Source organism: Schistocerca cancellata, chromosome 7 (genome assembly GCF_023864275.1).
Source record: "Schistocerca cancellata isolate TAMUIC-IGC-003103 chromosome 7, iqSchCanc2.1, whole genome shotgun sequence".
NCBI classification, from domain to species: domain Eukaryota; kingdom Metazoa; phylum Arthropoda; class Insecta; order Orthoptera; family Acrididae; genus Schistocerca; species Schistocerca cancellata.
Window position 1 is genome coordinate 16,077,335 of NC_064632.1, and position 27,884 is coordinate 16,105,218.

At 40.8% G+C, this 27,884-nt stretch overlaps 1 protein-coding gene across 1 annotated transcript in view; it reads left to right on the plus strand.

Annotated features, from left to right (window-relative positions):
• LOC126092405 (cohesin subunit SA-2-like) overlaps positions 1-27,884 on the plus strand; it is a 192,768-nt gene that overhangs the window by 152,062 nt on the left and 12,822 nt on the right. The window contains exons 10-11 of the mRNA XM_049907978.1: positions 12,978-13,125; positions 23,319-23,443. Of these exons, the coding sequence (XP_049763935.1) occupies positions 12,978-13,125; positions 23,319-23,443 (273 nt within the window). The remainder of the gene's footprint in view (positions 1-12,977; positions 13,126-23,318; positions 23,444-27,884) is intronic.

Sequence of the window (27,884 nt, forward strand, 5' to 3'; positions counted from 1 at the left end):
GCTCCTTGCCGGCTGGCTGCAGTATTTTTACTGCAGAGCTGGTGGCCATATTGCACGCTCTTGAGCATATGCGTTCCTGCTCAGGTACGTCCATCGTCATCTGCAGTGACTCCCTGAGCAGCCTCCAGGCCATCGACCGCTGCTATACCTCTTCTCCTCTGGTGTCCTCTATTCAGGAGTCTGTTTCAGCCATTACCCGCTCTGGTCGTTCGGTGGTCCTTGTTTGGACGCCAGGTCATGTTGGCATCCTGGGGAACGAACGTGTTGACAGGCTGGCCAAAGGGGCGATCGACACCCCAGCTTTGGAGATCGGCCTCCCGGCTCGTGATCAGCAGTTGGTGTTGCACCGTAAGGTGCTTGGAATGTGGACTGCTGAGTGGCGTGGCATGACATCTCCGAATAAACTGCGGGCTGTTAAGGAGACGACCGATGTGTGGCGGTCCTCCTTGCGGGTCTCTCGCAAGGAGTCTGTTGTCCTGTGCCGGCTGCGCATTGGGCACACATGGATGACGCACGGCCACCTATTGCGATGTGAGGACCCACCTTTATGTCGCTGTGGCTCCGTTTTGACAGTGGTCCACATTTTATTGGACTGTCCACTTTTAGCTGTGCTCAGGCAGTCGTTCGCACTGCCTGACTCGCTCCCTGCCCTTTTTACGGATGACTCTGCTATGGCTGACTTAGTCTTAAGTTTTATTCGGGCAGGGGGTTTTTATCATTTAATCTGAGTGTTTGATTTATTTGATTGTTTTGTGTTGATTCTGGCCTTTGGCCTATGGTTTTAAACTCAGTTTTTAATGTGTTTTCGGTGTTTTTATTTCCCCCCCCTATGGTCGGCCAACCACCATCGCACTCCATGTGATTTTATTTCATTTTGTCTGGTCCTTGTCTATGTTTCTTTTGTTCTGTGTCGTCTGTCTCCTTTTCTGTTGAACATTTTTTATTCGCTGTGGGTATTTTTAGTATTTTGGGAAAAGGGACCGATGACCTATGCAGTTTGGTCCCTTTCATCCTTAAACCAACCAACCATCTATTGATCACAGAGATAAAGGGTAAAGTTTTAGATAGCTCTTGGCCTAGCGTCCATTTGTATACCTGTCAGAAGAACAGGCATACTGTAGGCCTGCTACAATACAACAGAGTCAAAATTTAAACACCAGTCATTTCCTCCGGCCTGGTGGTTCTTTTGTATTATGTGTGGTGTAAGATGGACCTTAGGTGACTTATAAAACCACAATTTGGTCACGGATGGTTCCTGAGAAAACCCCAAAAAACCAGTTGTTGGGATGGCCACTTCAAATTCTGTTCGTAGAAAAATGTCGAAATTTTACCATATGTTCTTAAGAAACTAAGGAGACAATCAAAAGGTGCGCTGGTGGAATAGAGGACTGTAGTGCTGAAATTGGAACAGGGAAGGGGCTGATGGGTGAGAGGACATTGAATAACTGAGGTTGAGGCCAGGAGACTTATTGGAACTCAGGATATGTTGCCGGGAGAGGTCCACCTGTGCTATTCAGAAATGCTGGTGTTGGTGGGAAGAATCCATACGGCACAGGCTGTGAAGCTGTCATTGAAATGAAGAATGTCGTGTTGGGCGGTGTGCTCAACAACAGGTTGGTCCAGTTGTTCTATGGCCACAGTTTATCGGAGGCCATTCAAGTGGACAGGCAGCTTGTTGGTTGTCATACCCACATACACTACACAATCAAAAGTATCCAGACACCCCCAAAAACCTACATTTTTGGTATTAGGTGCATTGTGCAGCCACCTTTTGCAAGGTACTCCAAATCAGTGATGTCAGTAGTCATTAGACATAGTGAGAGAACAGAATGGGGCAATCTGCGGAATTCATGAACTTTGAACATGGTCAGGTAATTGGATGTCACTTGTGTCGTACATCTGTAAGCGAGATTTTCACACTACTAAATAGCTGTAGGTCCACTGTTTCTGATATGATAGTGAAGTGGAAACGTCAAGGACACATACAGCACAAAAGCGAACAGGCCGATCTCGTCTGTTGATTGACAGAGACCGCCGACAGTTGAAGAGGGCCATTGTGTGTAATAGGCAGACATCTATCCAGACCAACATACAGGAATTCCAAACTGGATCATGGCCACTGCAAGTACTAGGACAGTTAGGTGGGAGGTGAGAAAACTTGGATTTCATGGTCAAGCGGCTGCTCATAAGCCACACATCATTCCAGTAAATGCCAAATGATGCCTCGCTTGGTGTAAGGAGCATAAACATTGGATGATAGAACAGTGGGAAAATGTTGTGTGGAGTGACGAATCATGGTACACAATGTGGTGATCTGATGGCAGGGTGTTGGTATGGCAAATGCCCGGTGAACATCATCTGCCAGCATGTGTAGTGCCAACAGTAAAATTTGGAGGTGGTGGTGTTATGGTGTGGTGTCTGTCATGGAGTGGGCTTACACCCCTTGATTTGCATGGCACTATCACAGAACAGGCCTACATAGATGTTTCAAGCACCTTCTTGCTTCCCACTGTTGAAGAGCAATTTGAGGGTGGTTACTGCATCTTTCAACATGATCAAGCACCTTTTCATAATGCACAGCCTGTGGCGGAGTGGTTCTATGGCAATAGCATCCCTATAATGGACTGGCCTGCACAGAGTTCTGACCTGAATCCTATAGAACACCTTTGGGATGTTTTGGAATACTGACTTTGTGCCGGGCCTCAACGACTGACGTTGATACCTCTTCTCAGTGCAACACACCGTGAAGAATAGGCTGCCATTCCCCAAGAAACCTTCCAGAACCTGACTGAACATATGCCTGCGAGAGTGGAAGCTGTCATGAAGGCTAAGGATGGGCGAACACCATATAAAATTCCAGCATTACCGATTAAGGGTGCCACAAACTTGTAAGTCATTTTCAGTCAGGTGTTCAGATACTTTTGATCACTTAGTGTAGAATGCAGCACAGTGGTTGCAGCTTAGCTTGCAGATCTACGACTGGTTTCAGAGGGATATATATCACAGTATATAAATGTCTATGTACCAAAGTATATAAATGAGTTGAAGTATACAAATAAACAGTCATAACTGCTGTGGCAGGGCAAAGGAAGGGAACCAGCAGAAAAATGCTGCTTTCAAAGCATCCCAGAAAGGTGAATATGTTCCTCTTGCCTCAATTCTCATTGTGCCTTCCTCACCAAAAATTTTGACATGCAAACGTATTCACACTTTTTTTTTGCTGAAAGAGAGTAACGGAGCAACAGTGATGGTGAAAGAGAGCAGAGACAGTAACAATGAAAAAGAAAGAGAGAATAGCAATGGTGGGAGAGAAAAAGTGGCAGCGAAAGAGAGAGAGGGGGAGAGTTGGATGAAGACAACCACAGTGAGAGCCAAAGAGAGAGCACTCAGTAGAAATGAAAAATACAGGTGAGTGGAGACTGTACATAGCCTAGGATAGTCTGGACTCTGCTGACTAGTGACCTTTAACCCATAGGTACAGTGGAGAACACATTTTGGACCAAAATTTCAAACACATGGGTATAGGGGAAAAATGTTTAAGCTGCCAAGGTATGGTGGAGACAGTTGCAGTGGGAAAGAAAGATGAAAGGGGACAGTGTAAGTGAGAGAGATGACAATGAAGTGCAATTTGCTGTAAATCGGTGGGGAAAAAAGGGACAGTGGGAGAGAGAGATACACAGACAATGGCAGTGAGAAGGATATTCTGAGTATGAAGGCTTAACTACAAAAAGAGACTAGGTAAAACAATTTGAAAAGTTCTGTGTAAAAAGACCACGAAGGTGTTCCCATGCCAAAATTTCTGATGAGGAAGACAGAATGAGGACTGAGGTAGCTGGTTTCCCACTTTTCTACCAGAGTCTTTTAAAGAGGAACATATTGGTCTTTTCTATGCTCTGAAAGCAGTATTTTTCTGCTGGTTACTTCATGCTCAGAGATGAAAAATGTAAGAATTCGTGGGTTACTGTACTTGTAAAATATGCATGTTATATCCAGTGTAAAGTGTAAATGCAGTTTCATCAGATATAGTGAACACAAGACAAGAGTTCTGGGGTCATTATAGTGTTCTGAGGTCACTAAGCTATGTTTTTAGTCAGAATTTTCTCAACAATAAAATTTAATGACATGTTCTCTCTGTATAACAGGCAATTTGTGCCTATCCATACGTGCCAAAAGTGGTACGTCATTGACAAATAAATGGGCTAAAAAGGGTGTTAAAATGCCTGAATAAAACTTGGCCACAAATTGTAAATGGGACATTTTTTATAAATTGTGACCAATGAGCAAAGTGAGTAAGGGCCAAAAAAAGGGAGTTGGGCAGGGGGCGAGTCAGTGGAATGTGGGTAGGGAACAATTATACTGTTTACAACAAGTATATTGTCTAATGATGAGAAATATATTAAATGAATGCTTCTACTTGAATAAGTGTGAATAATGGAACTGGACCTGTGTTTTCTCATTAAGGGTTAAGCTTGGATTCTTTGATTCGTGTTTGTTGATAGAAAACTAACTTCTCTCAAAATTCTGGCTGCCGTTAGTTCCTCTATGGAGAACATCACTTTCAGTATCCTAAGAATGACATCCATTCAGAGCATGTTCAGCATAGGTGGAATCGTTCTTTTTCATTCTCCAAATCTTTTCATTTTCAGTCAGTCTAGTAGTAATAGCCCTACCTGATCATCCTGCATATAATTTGCCACACAAATTGCAGGAAACGCTCTAAATTCCTTTCTGTTATAATGGTGAAATTTTTTTTTATTCTTGAACAGAATTTATGAAATAATCTTTGTAATATAAAAAGCTGGTGTAGATTTCCTGGATTTTAGTGTGCTGGCCTAGAAAGCTGAAAGCCAGTTTGCAATGAACTATTAAATAAATGTTGTTGTAGGATGTCAGTACTGAGTATTTAAAGTTTTAAAATTTCTGTGTTCCTCCAGGTACCAGTAGAATTTCCATAAGTGTTAATGAATCAATACTTCACCTGCCAATAATAGTGCTAACTCTAATTTCAAATCTGTCATTCTGTACACAAAAAAAAAAACATGTTCCAATACATACTGATGACTAGTTAAATAAAAATTGTTTACTTTAGGAACAAAATCAATGGAAAATCCAGCATGGAATAAAGACAATATCATGAGGAGGATAGATTGCTACTCATCACATAGTGGAGATGCTGAGTCATAGATAGGCACAACAAAAAGACTGTCAAATAAGTAAGCTTTAGACCAGAAAAACTTTTATCAAAATTAGACAACACGCGTCCACGCACACACACACACACACACACACACACACACACACACACACACACACCAGCAGGACCTTTCTTTCTGTACTCAACTTAGTTTTTGACCTATCTCTGGAATTCTCATTTATGGTCCGATGCGCCCTACTTTCTTCCAGAGCTCAATGAGGCTCCTCCCCTCTAACAGGTAACATGCTATATCTGGTCTTTAGTTCAACATTGCAGAACTATCCAAACTATTCCCTTTTCTATATATATATGAAGACAGTATATGTCCTCCAAAGAACAGAATACTGTTGATGACCGTGCACCTTTTCCCTGGAATAAATGATGACTAACTGAAACCCACAGCTGCCGACAGATGATGTTGATATACCTCGATGTGGACAGCTGAAAATGTGTGCCCCGACCGGGACTCGAACCCGGGATCTCCTGCTTACATGGCAGATGCTCTATCCATCTGAGCCATTGAGGACACAGATGGACAGCGCGACTGCAGGGACTTATCCCTTGCACGCTTCCCGTGAGACTCACATTCCCAACTGTCCACAATTCTACATATGTAATGTACCTTATAGACTTTTGCCCATACACTCATTACTTGTGCACGCTTTGGCCATTCGCATAAGAGTTTGGGCAACCTGTGCGCATTCGCACAGATGAAGGTCAATGACTGGGTAGCCTTCAACTATATATATGAAGACAGTAAATGTTCTTGAAAGAACAGAATACTGTTGATGACCGTGCATCTTTTCCCTGGAATAAATGATGACTAACTTAAACCCTCAGCTGCCGACAGGTGGTGTTGATATACCTTGATTTGGACAGCTGAAAATGTGTGCCCCGACCGGGACTCGTACCCGGGATCTCCTGCTTACACAGCAGATGCTCTATCCATCTGAGCCACCGAGGACACATTACATATGTAGAATTGTCGACAGTTGGGAATGTGAGTCTCACGGGAAGCGTGCAAGGGATAAGTCCCTGCAGTCACTCTGTCCACCTATGTCTTCGGTGGGTCAGATGGATAGAGCATCTGCCATGTAAGCAGGAGATCCCGGGTTTGAGTCCCGGTCGGGGCACACATTTTCAGCTGTCCACATCAAGGTATATCAACAACACCTGTCGGCAGCTGAGGGTTTCAGTTAGTCATCATTTATTCCAGGGAAAAGCTGCACGGTCATCAACAGTATTCTGTTCTTCCGAGAACATTTATTGTCTTCATATATATAGTTAAAGGCTACCCAGCCGTTGACCTTCGTCTGTGCGAATGCGCACAGGTTGCCCAAACTCTGACGCGAATCGCCAAAGTGTGCACGAGTAATGAGTGTATGGGCAAATGTCTATAAGGTACATTACATATGTAGAATTGTGGACAGTTGGGAATGTGAGTCTCACGGGAAGCGTGCAAGGGATAAGTCCCTGCAGTCGCTCTGTCCGTCTGTTTCCTCAGTGGCTCAGATGGATAGAGCATCTGCCATGTAAGCAGGAGATCCCGGGTTCGAGTTCCGGTTGGGGCACACATTTTCAGCTGTCCACATCGAGGTATATCAACAAACCTGTTGGCAGCTGAGGGTTTCAGTTAGTCATCATTTATTCCCTTTTCATCCCTTTCCCGTTACCTTTTTGCACATCACACCTAATTTTTCTGCCTTCAACTGCTCTGAGTTTTCAAAGCCTCAATCTCTGACTGAAGGGCAAAAATCTTTGTTCTGTGATCTTCCTGTCTCTTATACATAACCTACTTATCCATGGTAGTGTGTCACTAGGAATCCTTTCTTCTGTCCTACTACAACTGTCTAAATGAAACTGCTATACTTGCCAGCAGCCACAAAAAGTTAACTGCTAATAAAGATCAGTTTAAGAGGAGTTGAAAGGCTTTATTGGTAACCAGAGACCTTCTACTCCATTGACAAATTTCTTGGCAGAATCTGTTTATGTATACTTCAGCAATAATTTAAAATAAAACAAGTATTGTTTAAAATCTGACGTCTGCACACTTTCAGTGCAGTAAAGTGATCACTATAAATAAGTATTGCAAACTGATTTCCTGTTTCATGATATGAGCTTACAGAAGTCTACAATAACCTCAGCATATCATACATTTGCATGTTTGTAACAAGTTTGTTATTATCTCATAAATGAAAATATGTTTGAATTTTCTAGCTTATTTCACATCCATACTGATTATTTTACTTAGGATCAATGGGAGGGACATTAGCATATCTCTTTCCTGCTTCAATTGTGCCAGTACCTTGTCTCCTACCTTCCAAATTTCACAGAAGCTCTTCTGTGAACCTTGCAGGACTAGCACTCCTGGTAGAAAGGATATTGCGGCAACATGGCTTAACCACAGCCTGGGGCATGTTTCCAGAATGAGATTTTCACTCTGCAATGGAGTGTACACTGATATGAAGCTTCCTGGCAGATTAAAACAGTGTGGCAGACCGAGACTCGAACTCAGGAACTTTGCCTTTCGCAGGCAAGTGCTCTACCATTGGAGTTTGGAAGGTAGGAGTCAGGGTACTGGCAGAATTGAAGCTGTGAGTATGGGTTGTAAGTCGTGCTTGGGAACTCAGTGGTAGAGCACTTTCCTGCGAAAGGCAAGGTCCTGAGTTTGATACTCGGTCCGGCACACAGTTTTAATCTGCCAGGAAGTTTCAAAATCGTCTATAACTAAATGGGGAGGGGGGTGAAAAGTTATTTACAACTTGAACAGAAACAAGACCGCAGTTCTAGGAGTTGAAGGTCATGAAAGAGAGCCAGCAATTAAAAAGAAAATGGACTGTGCTGTAGGCGATCTTATTCAGTCAATATCATGATCAAGCTGTAAAGGAAATTAGGGAAATTTGGAAAGGGGATGCGAGTTGAGGGAGACAAAAAACTTTATTTGCCAATGATGTTGTAGCTATGTATAAGTCTCAAAATATAATGAAATGCAGATGACAATATCTGGAAAAGCTGTTACAAACTGAACATAAATAAAAGTGAAGCAAGGGTAAAGGAGAGTAGTTGAATTCAAGTCAGCTGATGCTGGAGAAGTTACAGTTAATGGAACATTGAAAGTTTTCTTATTTGAGCAGAAAAATAATTAACAGTGGCAGAAGTAAAGAAGTAACAAATTGCAGAGTGACAATGGGAAGTTATAAAAAGAGAGACATCAGATACAAATTAATGTGTTACAAAATACACTCCTGGAAATTGAAATAAGAACACCGTGAATTCATTGTCCCAGGAAGGGGAAACTTTATTGACACATTCCTGGGGTCAGGTACATCACATGATCACACTGACAGAACCACAGGCACATAGACACAGGCAACAGAGCATGCACAATGTCGGCACTAGTACAGTGTATATCCACCTTTCGCAGCAATGCAAGCTGCTATTCTCCCATGGAGACGATCGTAGAGATGCTGGATGTAGTCCTGTGGAACGGCTTGCCATGCCATTTCCACCTGGCGCCTCAGTTGGACCAGCGTTCGTGCTGGACGTGCAGACCGCGTGAGACGACGCTTCACCCAGTCCCAAACATGCTCAATGGGGGACAGATCCGGAGATCTTGCTGGCCAGGGTAGTTGACTTACACCTTCTAGAGCACGTTCGGTGGCACGGGATACATGCGGACGTGCATTGTCCTGTTGGAACAGCAAGTTCCCTTGCCGGTCTAGGAATGGTAGAACGATGGGTTCGATGACGGTTTGGATGTACCGTGCACTATTCAGTGTCCCCTCGACGATCACCAGTGGTGTACGGCCAGTGTAGGAGATCGCTCCCCACACCATGATGCCGGGTGTTCGCCCTGTGTGCCTCGGTCGTATGCAGTCCTGATTGTGGCGCTCACCTGCACGGCGCCAAACACGCATACGACCATCATTGGCACCAAGGCAGAAGCGACTCTCATCGCTGAAGACGACACATCTCCATTCGTCCCTCCATTCACGCCTGTCGCGACACCACTGGAGGCGGGCTGCACGATGTTGGGGCGTGAGCGGAAGACGGCCTAACGGTGTGCGGGACCGTAGCCCAGCTTCATGGAGACGGTTGCGAATGGTCCTCGCCGATACCCCAGGAGCAACAGTGTCCCTAATTTGCTGGGAAGTGGCGGTGTGGTCCCCTACGGCACTGCGTAGGATCCTACGGTCTTGGCGTGCATCCGTGCGTCGCTGCGGTCCGGTCCCAGGTCGACGGGCACGTGCACCTTCTGCTGACCACTGGCGACAACATCGATGTACTGTGGAGACCTCACGCCCCACGTGTTGAGCAATTCGGCGGTACGTCCACCCGGCCTCCCGCATGCCCACTATACGCCCTCGCTCAAAGTCCGTCAACTGCACATATGGTTCACGTCCACACTGTCGCGGCATGCTACCAGTGTTAAAGACTGCGATGGAGCTCCGTATGCCACGGCAAACTGGCTGACACTGACGGCGGCGGTGCACAAATGCTGCGCAGCTAGCGCCATTCGACGGCCAACACCGCGGTTCCTGGTGTGTCCGCTGTGCCGTGCGTGTGATCATTGCTTGTACAGCCCTCTCGCAGTGTCCGGAGCAAGTATAGTGGGTCTGACACACCGGTGTCAATGTGTTCTTTTTTCCATTTCCAGGAGTGTATTACCTGAAAGTATTACTCTGGAATTTTGTGCGATGTGGCAGTGAAACATGGACGACAAACAGTATGGACAAGAAGAGCATGGAAACGTTTGAAATGTCATGCCAGAGAAGAATGCTGATTATTAGATGGGTAAATAAGGCAACTAGTGAAGAGGCACTAAACCCAATAGAGAAGAAAAATTTATGGCACTGCTTTGCTAAAAAAGAGACGGATTGCTAAAACATACACTGAGGCATCAGAGTTACCATGGCAAATGAAGGAAGGTTGTGGAATAAAAATTGTAGTGTAAGTCCAAGCCATGGCAAAAACTAAGCTGGTTCAGGGAGATGTACATTGCAATAAGCCGAGTTGAAAAGACTTGCATGGTGTAAACTAGATTGGAGATATGTCTTTGGACTGAAGAAAACAACAACAACAACATGGGAGATACAAGTCAGTTTGTGACAAGCAGGGCACCACGTGTTATCCTGGATAGACACTAATCTGCAGACACTGATGTAATATGTGGTGTGCTCAAAGAGGATATGCACTAGGATTGTTGTTGCTCATGTTATTCATTAATGACTTAGAGGATAGTATTATGTAAGTCTCTAGAAAGGTTATAATATAAACGTAGATGATACATATAATTTCCAATTACTTGGAGCCCTAAGGTTTTGACTGCTACTAGAAGAATAGAAAGTTCTTTCACATACTATATACACAGCTGTATAGATATTCCATGAGGTCTGATTTCTTGCTCCTTCTTTGATTGACTTTAGTTGGTTTACTATTGTAATATCCTATCTCGATATTTGTAATTTTGGCGTTTGTTTGACATTGGAAAGGAGGAATTATAATACAGTATGCTGTTCCTCAGTGACACAGTTTTGGAAAACTGAATTTAATATTTCAGCTTTCTCTCTGTCATTCTCCATTTTGGTTTAAATATGGTAACAGAATCCTTGCATAGCTGGCTTGGATCCATTTATGGACTTAACACAAGACCAAAAATACTTAGAATTCTTTGTCAGATTAATTAATAGAATTTTATGTGCAAATTCATTGAACACTTCACACACTTATGCTCATTTTGTCTTATTTCAGTTTTTGTTTGTCAGCAAGGCTGTGGCTATATTTAAAGTTCTCTTTCTTTTGGAACAACTTTCTATTATCACTATTGAGCCATTGCAGTCTTGCTCATCCTTCCAAACTTTACTCAACACATACCTATCTAAGACATTTGTACAATACTGTTAAGGCTTTTTTTTAATTTTTTCGTATATATTCACCATTTTCAGCCATGGAGATGAATATTTAGTGGTGACTGCTCAGGTAATCTGAAGTCTGTTCCCTGTCACACTTACAAAGATGAAATATCTTTCTTAACATCCTTTTAATAACAATAGTCAGTGTTACTGTAATGACCTTATCATCACAGATTCCTTGCTCTAGATTAACTGGTTCAAAAAGTTTTGACCTGCTTCTAATCAGGATCCTTATACTGTTACTATCGCATTTCACTGCTGTGGCTAACTGCTGAACATACTTGTTTTCATATAACCTGAGTTGAACCTACCATGAGACATTGAATGTTTGGGCTGCAAATGGTCTGTCTTAAGATAACTTACTTAGGAACCTTTGGGAATTATTTTTTGGGACAGAAAACACAGATATTATTCTGGCCATTAGGTTATTATTCTGTAGCAATCGTGCAGCTTAATTAAACAAATAACAGATTGCATTGGGTGTACTAGCAGTCAGTTTTTCCAAGTTGCACCTGTGAGTGAATGGAACAGCAAGAAATCTTAATATATAGAACATAAATTTTACAGTTATTTGTAGAACACAGATGTAGATAGATACATAGTTCTATGCTTTTATTTGCTAATTTTGTCCAACACCAAACGTATGTATGAGGGGAATTCAAAAACTAAGTTACTTATTATTGTGACAAGCCAAGTAACTTTTAACTGGAGTACAGACTATTGATGTTGTTCAATAATATTTATTTAATCATTCATTATGAAGTGGCTAATGCTAAACAGATAGTCCGCACAACTTCAGGGAAAGTTCATAGCTATACAAAGGTTGTTTATCAAAGATATGTGACATTTTATGACTATATATTGACACAAAAACACAAGCATAATATAATTCACAAAGAAGCTCTGAACAAATACACCTTATATTACTTTTAATCTTTGAGTGTAAAGTAATATAAAATCAATTTGTTCAGAGCTTTTTTGTGAATTACATTATACTTGGGATTCTGTATCAATATATAGTGGTAAAACGTCACATATCTTTGAAAAACAATATCTGCACAACTACGAACTCTTGCTGAAATAGTGTAGACTATCTGTTTAGTATTAAGTTATCTGATAATGGCCTAGAAAACGTAAAGCCAGTTAATAAGAAACTGTTAAATAAACATTATTGTGAAATATCAGTACTCCGTGTTCAATTTTTAATGTGTGTGTGTTCCTCCAAATACCATGGAATATTCCATAAATATTATCAATTAACTTTTATTGAATGCTCATCTGCCCTTCAAAATGACACAGATAAATGACACTATTTTTTCAACATAGTCACCGTGTTTCTGTAAATGAGGCCACTGTGTGAATGTCCTCTTCATTGGAAAATCTGCGAGTGCTGCAAATCCATTCCTAGATTGCCTGGATATGGTCATCTCTGGTTGACTTCGGTGGCCTTCCTTTCTGATCAGCATCACCCCTGCCTGTGCGGCCAAATTGTTGGCACCATTTCGCTATGGCTAGGCATGACATTTCATGTGGTCCATATACTGCCAGAATTTAACAGTGAATCTGTGTCCATTTTAGACTTTTTGCCCGCATGAGTTGTACTGTCTTACGTACTTCAACTTTGAAGTGTGTTTCCAATTGCCATTCCATTTCATTAGCACACTATGATGCATCTGGTAACCATACTGCAGCATAACTATCTCTGCAGAGAACCCAGAACATGTACTCTCTTCTGACAATGCGCCATTCTTGTTGTGTAATGATCATAGAATGAAATGGCATCTCTAACTTACTTTTTGGCCTAACCTCATATATGTAATATAAAACATAATTTTTATTTGTTTATTCATTTATTAAATTTTATTTTACAGGCCTTCAACATCTTTTGTGAGCTTGTCTACTTTCTACAAGTGTTTTGTAGAAACTATCCCAATCTTTCTACCTTGCTGTATAGACCTGATGGATATGTGGAGGACAGATTAATGTATATTTTAAATGAATGGGTTTTTGTTCTGCCAGGTTAGTTCAATTTTATAAATGTTGTACCATATGTTCGTTAAATTTGAATGCTAAAGGTAAGAAATTGTACAAATGCTGTCAATTAGAATTAAAAATGTACTGTTTCTAGTCACAATTTATTTTAGTTCCGCTAGGTGTTTCATAGAGGGGGAAGGCTGGCAGGGTAGTGGAGAGGGATGGTAGAGTGATGGAATAGTTGGCTGTGTAGTGCTGGAATGGGAACAGGGAAGGGGCTACATGGGTAAGGACAATGACTAGTGAAGGTTGAGGCCGGGAGTGTTACGGGTATGTAGGATGTATACCAGAGGGATAGTTCCCACCTGTGCAGTTCAGGAAAGCTGGTGTTAGTGGTAAGGGTCTGGATGGCACAGGCCGTGACAGAGTCACCAAAATGAAGAATGTCATGTTGGGCGATGTGCTCAGTAACAGGGTGGTACAGCTCTTTCTGACCACAGTTTGCTAGTGGCCTCATTTCAGGGCACAACCACAACCAGAGTTAGTTGAAGCCCTGGCATAGAATGTGATTCAATTGCTCCAGTTCTGGGTGCTGCTGAGTCACGAGAGGAATACTACTCTGTGGTCGGGTGGTGGGACTTTGGGAGGTGGTGGGTGACTGGATAGATAAGGCAGTTATCTTTTTATACGAGGTTGGGAGGGTATTTACGGTCTGTGAAGTCCTCAGTGAGATTGTCAATATATTTCCAAGAGTGGCCGCTTGTCATTACAGATGTGACAGCCCTGGGTGGCTAGGCTGTATACTTCTTGGTATGGAATGGGCAGCAGCTGTTGAATTGGTGGTTCGTAGATTTGATGTTTACAGAGGTACGATGTAGCCATATTTCAGGTGGAGGTCAACATTGAGGAAAGTGGCTTGTTGGGTTGAGTAGGACCAGGTGAAGCAAATGGGGGAGGAGGTGTTGAGGTTCTGGAGGAATGTGGATAGTGTGTCTCCACCCTCGATCCAGGTCACAAAGATGTCATCAATAAATCTGTTACAGGTGAGGTGTTTGAGATTCTTTGTTTTTAGGAAGGATTCCTCTAGATGTTCCATGAAAAGATAGGCATAATATGGTACCATATGGGTGCCCATAGCCATACCCCAGATTTGTTTGTAGATAATGCCTTCAAAGGTAGAGTAATTGTGGGTGAGGAACTAGGCAGTTGTGATGACTAGGAAATAGGTTGTTGGTTTGGAATCTGTCATGCGTGAGGAAATATAGTGTTCAGTAGTGGTAAGGCCAGGGCATTAGGGATGCTAGTATAAAGGGATGTGGCGTCAATAGTGACAATGAGGGCACCATGTGATAAAGGAACAGAAACTTTGGGGAGTTGGTGGAGAAAATGGTTGATATCTCTTATATAGGCGGGTAGGTTGCAGGTAATTGGCTGAAGCTGTTGGATATTCTCTCAGTGGGGGCACAGTAGCCAGCTACAATGGGGTGCTGATGGTGGTTGAGTTTATGGACTTAGGAAGCATGTAGAAGATATGAGTGCATGGAGTGCTAGGGATGAGGAGGGAGAAGGACTCTGGGGAGAGGTCCTGGAATGGGCCTATGGATTTGAGGAGATATTGGAGATCCTGCTGGATTCTTGGCTGGGATCTCTGTGCCAGCATTTGTAGATGGATGAATCTGACAGCAACAGCTGACGGAGTCCTTCCTCCAGGTAATTCGTGCAGTTCAAAACAACAGTGGTGGAGCCTTTGTCAGTAGGTAAGACTATAAGGTCAAGATCAGTTTTTAGGTGGTGGATTGGGGTTCTTTCTGTCGATGTAATATTTGTTTGCATATTGAGGGATTTGGGGAGTGATGGTGAGACAAAGTTCGAGGTTAAGAAATTCGGGAAAGTTAAGAAGGGATGGTTTGGTGGCAGGGTGGGTGGATCATGGTTGGATAGAGGAGTTAACTGAGTAAGGCAGTATTCAACATTGGTCTTTGGTTGAGTCTGATTGGTAGGGTTGGCAGCAAAAGACTGTTTCCACTTTAGGGACCAGGAGAAGAAGAGAAAAAGTCTTTAAGAAGTCCTGCATAATTAAATTTGGGAGTGGGGCTAAAGATGGGGCCTTTGGAAAGGACTGATACTTTTGCAAGGCTAAGACTTTTGGAGGTTAGGTTCATGACTGTGTTTTGGGTCTGTCTAGGTTCTGGATTGTGTTTGGTGGTGGGAGGGAGTATTTGAGGATGGGGTAAATGTAGTAGCCCTGTGAGGCAGGTTTTGTCAGCTATGAGGGGACACATGGACATTTTGGAGGTTGTTGTTGAGGTGGTAGTCCAAGATGAGAGTAGGAAGTGAACAGGGTGGAGGGTTTTTTGAGGTGGTGGTGTGCATCGTGCTCTAGTTCCTGGAGGGCAAGAGTTTGTGTGTTATTTGGAATCACGAATTTGGGATTGCATTGCAGGAAAATTTTGTTGATGGAGAGAACATATTGCAAGGTGGTTCGGGCTTGACTGATATGCTTTTGGAGGACTATGTTGGTGAGGATTAAGGATTGGCACAATGTGAACAGATGAAGATCATTGGGGAAGGAAGGGTAGCAGTTGGAGATGGGTAATTTGATGGGAAGGCCATTTAAGGGGGTTTCCATGAGCCAAGCGACAATACAGGACAGTATGTGGGACTGGGTTCTACCTAGGGATAAGGAAACATTTCTGTATTAACACACGTGGAAGGATCAAGATTCCATGGTGATAGATAAAAAGATGTAAAAATATGTAAAGAACATAGAATTACATCCAAATAAATTTACAAGAATGCAACCAAATTCATGAGAAAAGTTACGAAAAGAATGAAATGGATGAAGTACGGGAAAACGAGATGAAATCTGTTGGAGTAGGCCAATAGTGAAAGGGAAAAACCAACTGAAATTGGCATCAGGACACAATGAGATTTTTTAAAGAAAAGAAAAGAAAGATTGTAATGAGGGTTGCAGGTCTGTTGGTGGATAAGTGTGAAGAACGGGGATGGTGGATGTGACTAGATTAGATTAAGTTAGTAGCTGTGAACTGCAATAGAGAGGAGAATGAGTGCTAGGGGCGGGGAGGGGTTGGTAGGATGAAATGCAAATTCGTGTGGCACAGAAAAGATACAGGAAATAACATGCAAAAATATGTGAGGGTGAAGCTGAATGAGTGATCAAAAGTATAGGATTGAGGGTATCAGTGTATGTAATGTGGGACACTAGATGTGGCACCAACAATCAGTGTGGTCTTGTAGCCGTCTTGTGTGTGACCAAGATGGTTGATACAGTGTGCCTTGTAAGTAGAGCATCCAGTCAGTTTGTAGGGTGACAAGAGAAACACGTGAAAGAAGAGAAAGAAGGATGGACACTGAGTGTCCGATAAAAAGTTTTGCAGCAGGCCATTGAGCCACAGTAAGTTATTATTATGTATCTGCCTCTAGTGAAGGAGCTCACAGAATTTACTGAATTTGTTTTGTGTTTGTCACTGCAGTAATTCATCTGCAGAGAAACATGGAAGTCTGGAAAGTCAAGTGTAGAAATAACTTTTAAGGTCAAAACTCGGAGTGACAGAGAAAGTTGTGACTACCAGTGCTCAAGAAATATTCAGCAGGCACAAGGAAAACTCAGCCATAGATAGCTGCCTAAAAAAGGCACATTGGCAAAGGTAAAGGATTATGCTGTGTAATCCGTAAAGTGTTCTCGTCACTGTCGTCTATGCCATATCGCTGCAACCATTCTTCCCTACTCTGCACTGTCCCCTTCTTGATTATTTTGGTACTTCATTACTTCCAATAGAGCTTCAACTATTTTTTTCCTTGACCCCCTTGTGGTTTTCTTTACCAAAATACTTTCTTCCAACAGGTCTGTTAAAAACTTGTTTTGTCTTGATAAATGAGAAATTTTTCCCCCCTCTTTTTTTTTCCCCTACAAGGTTTCATTGCTCATCACTCTATTGCAGAACATCTTCATTAGTTTTACTTCCTGTCCAGCTGGTCTTCAATAGCCTTTTCCAAAGCAACATTTCCATTGCTTCTATGCACTTTGTATGCTTTCAGCAGTGTACAGCTTTTAATGGGTATTTAGGAGTGCACTCCAGGTGAATGCCTTTGACAAATTGTTTTCTTCTTTTCTGTACTAAACAATTTGTTCTCTAGTAATTGTCTTTGTTCATTGAAGAATTTTCAGTTGTTGCAGTTCTTTTCATGCTTTTCGTGCTGCATCTGTTGCTTTCTGTAATTAAGGTGCCTAAATAACAAAATTGATCAACTTTTTCAATATTATTTCTTTCAGTTTGGATGTCAGGTGTCCTAGCCACTTTTGATTTGTGTTCTCTTATAATTCTTGGTTTTTAACAATTTTTGTAAACTTTTTTATTAGTGCTGAGAATTTAGGAAGTTTGTTGTGCATAATTTTCTCACTATTAGCTATTAAGGCAATCTCTCAACAAATCTAATGCAATAAATAGAAATTCCATTAGTCTTAACTCAAGAAGCTTTTCCTTTGAAGAGCCTTGTAGCTTTTTTGATGAAAATTTTAAACAAGTTATGGGGTAATGAGCACCTTTATCTTACACCTTTTGTTGTTCTCCTTTAATCTACATTTCACACATTGTTTTAGTATATGTTTAATATTATTATTCCATCTTTACAATCTGAATCTGTATCTTTCAGTGCACCGAAGACTTTCTCCGTGCCATTACTGTCAAAAGATCAAAAAGGCTATGTGAATGTCCCTGTTTTCATTTAACTTTGTCTCTAGCAAGCTCCTGAGTATGATGATTGTTTCTGTGTTCCCTACTTTTTTGAGTAAAACCAAACTAATCTTCTTCAGATTTGAGTTTCATTCTACATTTTACTCTCTTTTTATTTTATTCTTTATGTGATTATCTTAACTGCATGCAAAATGAGGCTTATTGTTCTGTAATTGGAGAAATTTGTTCTATCTCCTTCATGAATGACTATTATCTTCTGCAGAACTACTTGGAAGAGAACCATAATCATAACAATTGTTTATACTGTTGAAAAGTTCAACTTTCATTTACAATTGTTTATAATGTTGAAAAGTTCAACTTTCATTTTTTTCCCCCACAACTGTACAAGAGCTCATCAGGTAGCTCATCTGGACATAAAACTGCCATTGATCTGATTTCTTTCAGTGCTGCTTAAAATTCTGTTTTCATAATTGCAGGGCCTGCTTCATCTGCCAGTCTTTCTTCTCTTTCTTAAATGTATGTGATGTCAGTCACTTTGTAAAATTCTTCCATCTGGGGCTATTTCATCTGCGTTCAACAACAATACAGAAAGGACAGATTGGTACTCAACATATAGAGGAGGCACTGAGTAGCAGACAGGCACAGTGAAGAAGACTGCTAAACTGTTAAGCATTTGGACAAAGTCCTTCTTCTGAAATAGAAAACACACACACACACACACACACACACACACACGCATGGTCACTGTTTCCAAGCGTTGGAGCCCGACTAATTACTGCATTGAGTAATATGCCGCTTGTTTATTTCTTATAACAGGTGATCTTGTCCTTGACTTGAATTGTAATTTCTTAATCTTTCTGTTCACTTTATCACTCATGCCATTTTTATGTCTGTGCCTATATCCCTACAGATATCATTCGTCTACTGGTCCAATGTGCCTCTACAGTTTTTGGGATTGTCCTTTTCATGAACTTGTAGCTTTCTTAATTTCTTGTTGTGCTTCCTTTTTAGTATTTATTACTTTCCTGAATCTAATTGATTGTGTTGTTGTTCATAGAAAACTATGTTATATTTATTTTTGTCAAAGTACTTCACCTATCGTTCTCTTGTTTCCTCACTAAACAAATTTTATAGTATAAGATGGGGGAAATTAATCATGATCTAATGAATAATTTCATTCCCCTATGAATGACTTTAGAGTTCAGAATGGATCTAGCTTTCCCAGTTTTACTGTCATGTTAATGCTCAGCTATGTTCGGATGTTGAAAATATGTATGAAATATTTGACGTTTTGCACTTCTGTGCTGTGACAAAACTGATGTATTCTGAGCTGTGATAGCTGTTTGATGGAGTAATAGGGTAGAAACGTGACGATGAAGCTTGTGAAATATTACTATACTGGTGAAAAAGTAATGTAAATTATCTGGATGGTCAGAAGAATAATTTAGAATTGTACACCAATCATCAGAACACTGAAATTAATATAAATAGAATAGAACACAAGCCTAAAATCAGGAAGAAGTAAGGTAGTCATGGGCTGTGTTCTTTATTTGTTATATCTGTCTAATATATACGTCAAAGACATCACACAAATTGTGGAACTGAGCAAGGTGTCACAATGGTTAGCACACTGGACTCGCCACTGGGAGGAAGACAGTTCAAACTTGCGTTCAGCCGTCCAGATTTGGGTTTTCGTGCTTTCCCTAAATCACTTCAGGCAAATGCTGGGATTGTTCCTCTAAAAGAGCACAGCCAATTTCCTTCCCCATCCTTCCTTAACCTGAGCTTGTGCTCTGTCTCTAATGACCTTGTTGCCGACAGAACATTATACACTAATATCCTCCTCCTAAATTGTGAAAGAGGTAATGTAGGAGATTAAAATTCATTTTAGGGTTTGCGCATAATGACAAATTAAGAACATCCTTTAGGGTTTCATTTACTTTGTCTGCTAAGAACTCTTTATGTTTTATCTCCAATTACAATGCAGATGCAGAAAAAAGATCCACACTCTAAGATTGTCCAGAAAGTCAGTTTTGGTTTTAAGGTGCTACCCTGAGAGCCATCATCATAATCTTGGACAGTTTCCAGCCTCTTGCTGGGTCTGTATGGAACATAAGCCTCTCCATCGTCTTGTCACCATTTCTCTGTCTTCATCTTGGTCCAATCTTCTCCTTTCTTCTGGGTGCATTCCTCCACTCCTTTCAGCAATCTGTCTCTCAGTCTTCCTCGTGGTCTCTTTCCTTCCAGGTTCATCTCTTGTGTCCTGCTGGGTATCCTCTTCTCCTCCATTTGCTTAACATGCCCATGCCATCTCAGCTGTTTTTTCTCTATCGCCTCCTGTAATGGTTCCACCTTCATTAACTCTCTGATCCTCTCATTTCTTAACCTGTCTACCTTTTTCACTCCAGTACTGTTCCTCAAGAATTTTCATTTCACAAGCTTGTACTTTGCTTTTCTCTCTTCCTTTCATAACCAAGGTTTCGGATGCATATGTCAGGATCAGGACATAGGATGACCGGTATATAACCTTTTTACTGATTTGGGGTACATCCTTGCTCCATATCAGGCTTCTGACACTCTACCGAAATGGTTCTGCTTTTCTCCCCTGCTCATTTATTTCTCTGTTGTTTTTTTCCATCGTCCTGTATCAGGCTTCCTAGGTACTTGAAACTCAACTCTCCTCAATCATTCCTGTATCAGGCTTCCTAGGTACTTGAAACTCAACTCTCCTCAATCATTCCCCACCAGTTGTTACTCAATTTGTTCTTCTATCCTTTGTTCTTGTTGTGATAATCACCTCACTTTTACTTATACTAAATTTCATCCCATATTCTAGTGCTGTTCATTCCCATTCACCCAACTGCTCTTGTACTTCCTCCTCCTTATTCCCCCAAATCATCGGATCATCTGCAAACCTGATGGTATCACGTGTTAATACTTTCAGGACCTGTTAAATGTCTCACTAAACATTTTTGAAGCTTGTGTTACCTCTACACTTTGCACTCTGTGTTTCAGATATGACCAAAACCTATCATTAGCAGTTCCTCTTATTATCAATTATTCTAACTTTTCTAGTATAAAATTGTAGTCAGCAGTATCATATGGTTTGAATAGATCTAATACTATGCCTGCTATACTGTCATCCTTGCCTCGTAACATCAAGCCAAGCATTTGTAAGGCAAGTCTGTTGGTATCTTTATTTGTTGTATCTTTATTTGTGTTGCATAATATTGACCTAACAGACAGCATTCACAACCACCTCACGCTTTCTGCAGATGATACAGTTATCTATAATCAAATAAATAAAAAGCTGCAGAGACATGCAGTCATATCTGGGTAAGATTTCAAAATGGTGCAAAGATTGACAACTTGTTAAATGTAGAATACACTTTGCAAAACAAAAATATCAGTGACTGACAATTTGTGTTGGGTGTAACCATTTGTAGGGGTATGAAGAGGAATGACAGCATATGCTTATTGTAGTTAAGGCATCTGACAGACTTTGTTTTTTTGAAATGATACAGGGGAAATGCAGTCATTCTAAAAAGAAGAGTGCTAACAAATCAATAGTGCATCCCAGCTTAGAATACTGCTCAAGTGTGTAGGACTCTATACCAGTTAAGGCTAACAGGAGATAATGAACTTACACAAATAAGCATATCATGATTGGTCACAGGTTTCTTTGATCGTAGGAGAGTGTCAATCCAAATGCTGAATAACCTAAATTGCTGACTTTTGAAGACCCTTGTTACAGGAAAGGGATAAAACTCAATGGGCATATCTTTGATTTTCTTTGGCCTTTTCAAGGCTGCATTGCAGTATGTGTTTGAAGGCTGGCCTCTGGAGTTCCTGTAACAGTGCTAACATTTTGACCCACTCAAGCAGATGATGTGCTACATAAGTGAGTTCTTCATGCCATTCACAGCATAGTAGTAAATGTTTGGCAAATCTGTGATTGTCCATTTACTTCTGGGAATAGTACTGAAATATCTTGCAAATTTCACTTTATACTTACTTGTCATTTTGATGAAATATTCTTAATAATTCTCTTCTAAGATGTGACTCTAAGTTAGTAAATTTAATTACTTTGAGTTGAAGGTGATCAATCTTCACATAAACCAGAATTACTGTTATATTTTGTGTTGCATGCACTGTATTTTAGAGACCTTTGTGATAGTAAGAGATTATTCACCATGTTAATACCTGGTTCACCCAGTGGGAGCATCTTCTGATGTGATGTGAAGGCTGCCTTATTTGCTGTTTCAGATGTTGGGAGATTTATTTATTTATTTATTCTTTTCTTCTGTCCCCCCCCCCCTTTCCCACCTTCTTAACAGTTGTCAATATTTTTTATTCTGTACCTCATAAGGTTACTGATAAATGGCTGCATTGGGAGTACCAAGGTACTAAATCCTGAAGAAATACAAAAGAACTGATAAATACTTGGGATTCATTTCATCATTTCAGGACCAATCAGTTTCAGAAAAATTGCAGAAGGAATCAACAGACTGATTAAGATTGTTTTTCTGTTTTAGATCTGGAGGTGTAAAACATCTGAAACTGCATAAGTACATACTTCCTATATATCTAAATTTTTATACCAGCCTCCATATAGTCACTTCGTTTGATTGCTGTGTCATATTGCCTAATTTGTTAACAGGGTTTCTTCAAGCATCTCCCTGGGTTTTTTCAAGCATCTGGTCATACCAACACACTTTTGTGATATTTGTGAAGTGCTACTTGTATACAGGACAAGAACACATGCCCCCCTCTCCCAAGACACAAACACATGCAATTTCAAGGCCAAATCGTACAGATTCATTTTGTGCAAGAATGTTGTGCATAACCTTCTTCTTTCATTAAAATTAAACTTCTGTTGTAAGTTAAATATGCAATGTACATTATCCATTAGTAATTGCTGAAAATTATAATCATGGTGAAACATTGTATACTTTAATGCTCCTTAGATGTGTTTCACATGCAGTTGTCACATAGCTCATTTTGCCATTCCTGTGTTAACATTTTCTGATGCTGTCACTGCAACCACCAAATTCTTTTCCATTCATGAAAGTGAAAGTTTTAACCAGACCGGCTGCTACATTTTTATGATGCATTGTATGGTATTCACTGAGTTTATAACAGTGATCTCACATGGAAGGTTGCACAACAACAATAAACAACTTCCTAGTTACCAAAGTGAAGCAATAATCAGCAATGTAGACCATATATACAACATGAAAGCAACACCTAGACAGTGGCCAACATTTGGAACTTGCTGTACCAAGGGCCATTTCTCTAGCATGAAGTGTTCCAAGGTGGACCTCACATAAGATGGTACTGCATGGAGAAGTCTGGAGGAGACCTTTATGTAGCAGTTGGTTTCAGTAGATAGTTTGATAATGCTATTTGACATAATGTTAAAACATTTGTGCAATGTGCTTGTTAAAAGAAATTGCACACCCATAAACTTATTTTCGATTAAATTTTGTTGTTGCACGGGCACATGTTTCACAAATCCATCAGAAGAATCAGTAAGTGAGACGACATTGGACGAACGTAAAAGGATGTTGAAAGGGTACTGGAGTTTGATATCTTGCTGGACTTTACCCATTGAGTCTGCAGAATTCATATTCAAGCACTACGCACAGGTATGGTCATCATAAAACACTAGCCTTAAACTTATATCTATTGATTATAGAAGTGTAAATGCATGTTAGTCATTTAAGTCACTGTTGAGAGATTTTATTTTTAATTGTAACTTGAGTGAATTCGACACTTCCGATATACCACAAAAGAATTATTTGAATGGGATGGAAATTGGTAGATATGATCTATACGTGCAGACCAACTAATGATTGCAATTTCAGAAAAATTGTATGATTTACTCAAGGGAAAAAAAGCTTCACAAATTGGGTAAGTCAGTAATGCATTGGTCCACCTCTGGCCTTTATCCAAGCATATATTGATGGTATATATTGATGGCATTGTTGGATGACCTCATGAGTGACATCATGCCAAATTCTGCCCAGTTGGCAAGTTAGATTGTCAAAATCCCGAGCTGGTTGCAGGACCCTGCCCATAATGCTCAAAACATTCTCAGTTGGGAAGGGATCTGGAGATCTTGCTGGCCAAGGGGAGGTTTGGAAAGCATGGAGAAAAGCAGTAGAAACTCTCACTGCGTGCTAGCAGGTGTTGTCTTGCGGAAATGTAAACCCAAGATGCCCTTGAATGACAAGAGAATGCTATGTAGAATATCGGTGACATACTACCACCATGCTGTAAGGGTGCTACAAATGAAAACCAAAGTGGTCCTGCTATGAAAAGAAGTGGCACCCAACACCATCACTCCTGTTTGTCAGGCCGTATGGTGGGTGATGGTCAGGTTGGTGTACCACCACTGTCTGGGACATCTCCAGGCATGTTTTCTGTGGTCATTAGAGCTCAGTTTAAAGTGGGACGCATCACTGAAGACAGTTCTATTCCAGTAAATGAGAACCCAGGCAGTGTACATGTTTGAAGATGCCCTGACAGTTGTGAGATACTAAACTGACTGTTGCGCACCATATGCCCAGCTATGAGTGATGGTCTGTGGTGCCATATATCAGGATCCCTTTATTATGATCCACAGCACCCTTGCAGCTCAGTGGTATATTGACAATACTCTCCACCCCGTTTTGTTGTCCTTTGTGGCATGTCATCCATGGCTCATATTTCAGCAAGATAATATCCACCTGCACACAACGAGAATTTCTGCTGCTTGTCTTCATGCTTGCCAAACCCTACGTTTGTGAGCGAGGTTGCCGGATCTCTCCCCAATTCAGAACGTTTGGAGCATTGTGGGTGGGGCCTCAGAGTTTTGATGTTTAATGTACCAGTTGGCACACGACGCTTTGGTGCATTATGCTTACTACCTGAGCCCCCATCTTTCTCTGTTACTCGCTCCTGTGATCGGGAGCGTTATGCAGATCTTGGTGCTTCTCGCATCCATCTAGAAAAGATAACCTGAAGATGTCCAAATAAGGTGAAATGCGTCATTGGAAAATATAAAAAAACTAAAATTGCAACCAGGACTGTTTTTAACCAATACCAATAGGACAGATTATATTGTTTTGTATTATATTCATTGGTCCTGTTCTCTACAAAGCACCTTATGCATAAGACATTGGACAAGTCAGGTTATAAGTATACAGCTGAAAGTCATTTCTAAGCATGCTTATCTAAGGTTACAATAGTGAAATTTATACATCAGTATTTATGTAACGTAACATACTTCATAAATTTAAATGTTCTTCAGTGGAGTGAAAGCAGTGATGCTGTAAATCCTTGCAAAGAAACATTTCCCAACTTTGTGGAGAATTAAACATTTATATTGACAGGTAAGTGTACTTATTGTGAGTCAAAGCATCTTGAGAACTTGCAGCCATAAATCTGAGTCTTTTTCTCACTTCTGATTGTGAGAGGAGAGAGGCAGATGGCTGGTTAAGAAGTGTTGGGTCAAGGAGCACAACTGTTCGAGCTTTGTTGTTGTTGTTGTTGCTGTTGTTGTTGTGGTCTTCAGTCCAGAGAGTGGTTTGATGCAGCTCTCCATGACACTCTATCCTGTGCAAGCTTCTTCATCTCCAAGTACCTACTGCTACCGACATCCTTCTGAATCTGCTTAGTGTATTCGTCTCTTTGTCTCCCTCTACGATTTTTACCCTCCACACTTCCCTCCAGTACTAAATTGGTGATCTCTTGATGCCTCAGAACATGTCATATCAACTGATCCCTTCTTCTAGTCATGTTGTGCCACAAATTTCTCTTCTCCCCAGTTCTGTTCAGTACCACCTCATTAGTTATGTGATCTACCCATCTAATCTGCAGCATTCCTCTGTAGCACCACATTTCGAAAGCTTCTATTCTCTTCTTGTCTAAACTATTTATCGTCCATGTTTCACTTCCATACATGGCTACACTCCACACAAATACTTCCAGAAAAGACTTCTGACACTTAAATCTACACTTGATGTTAAGAAAATTTTCTTCTTCAAAAATGCTATCCTTGCCGTTGACAGTCTACATTTTGCATCATCTCTACTTCAACCATCATCAGTTATTTTGCTCCCCAAATAGCAAAACTCATCTACTACTTTAAGTGTCTCATTTCCTAATCTAATTCCCACAGCATCACCTGATTTAGTTCAACTACATTCCATTATCCTGGTTTTTGTTGATGTTCATCTTATAACCACCTTTCAAGACACTGTCCATTCTGTTCAACCGCTCTTCCATGACCTTTGCTGTCTCTGACAGAATTACAATGTCATTGGTAAACCTCAAAGTTTTTGTTTCTTCTCCATGGATTTTAATTCCTACTCCAAATTTTTCATTTGTTTCCTTTACTGCTTCCTCAATATACAGATTGAATAACATCGGGGGTAGGCTACAACACTGTCTCACTCCCTTCCCAATCACTGCTTCTCATTTATGCCCCTCAACTCGTATAACTGCCATCTGGTTTCTGTACAAATTGTAAATAGCCTTTTGCTCCCTGTATTTCACCCCTGCCACCTTCAGAATTTGAAAGAGATTGTTCCAGTCAACATTGTCGGAAGCTTTCTTCAAGTCTACAAATACTAGAAACGTAGGTTTGCCTTTCCTTAAACTATGTTCTAGGATAAGTCATTGGGCCAGTATTGCCTCACGTATTCCAACATTTCTATGGAATCCAAACTGATCTTTCTCGAGGTTGGCTTCTAGCAGTTTTTCCATTCATCTGTAAACAATTTGTGTTAGTATTTAGCAGCCGTGACTTACTAAACTGATACTTCGGTAATTTTGGGGATTGCTTTTTTTGGGGATTGGAGTTATTATATTCTTCTTGAAATGTGAAGAGATTTTGCCTGTCATATATCTTGCTCTCCAGATGGAAGAGTTTTGTCATGGATGGCTCTCCCAATAGTATCAGTAGTTCTAATGGAATTTAGTCTATTCCTGGGGCCTTGTTTCGGCTTAGGTCTTTCAGTGCTCTGTCAGACTCTTCACGCAATATCATATCTCCGATTTCATCTTCATCTATGTCCTCTTCCATTTCCTTAATATTTGCCTCAAGTACACTGCCCTTGTATAAACCCTCTATATATTCCTTCCACCTTTCTGCTTTCCCTTCTTTGCTTAGAACTGGTTTTCCATCTGAGCTCTTGATATTCATACAGGTTGTTCTCTTTTCTGCAAAGGTCTCTTTAATTTTCCTTTAGGCAGTATCTGCCTTACCCCTAATGGTATATGCCTTTACATCCTTACATTTGTCTTCTAGCCATCCCTGCGTAGCCATTTTGCACTTCCTGTCAATCTCATTTTTTAGACGTTTGTACTCATTTTTGCCTGTTCCATTTACTGTATTTTTATATTTTCTCCTTTCATCAATTAAAATCCAATATCTCTTCTGTTACCTAAGGATTTCTACTAGCCCTCATCTTTTTACCTACTTGATCCTCTACTGCCTTCACTATTTCGTCTCTGAGAGCTACCCATTCTTCTTCTACTGTATTTTGTTCCCCCATATTTGTCAGTTGTTCCCTAATGCTCTCTCTGTAACTCTCTACAACCTCTGGTTCTTTCAGTAATTCCAGGTTCTATCTCCTTAAATTCCCACCTTTTTGCAGTTTCTTCAGTTTTAATCTACAGCTCACAAGCAAAATTCTGCCAGGCGGCATCCTCTTTCATTCCTTATGCCCGTTCCATATTACCCCACTACTTTTCCTTCTCTTCCTTTTCGTACTATCGAATTCCAGTCCCCCAAGACTTAAATTTTTGTCTCCATTCAGTAGCTGAATAATTTCTTTTACCTCATTGTACATTTCTTCAATCACTTTGTCATCTGCGGAGCTAGTAGGCATATGAACGTGTATTACTGTGGTAGGGATGGACTTCTTGTCTATCATGGCTACAATAATGCATTCAGCATGCTGTTCGTAGTAGCTTACCATGTTCCTATTTTTTTTATTCATTATTAAACCTACTCCTGCATTACCCATATTTGATTTTCTGTTTGTAAACCTGTATTTACCTGACCAGAAATCTTGTTCCTCCTGCCACCGAACTTCACTA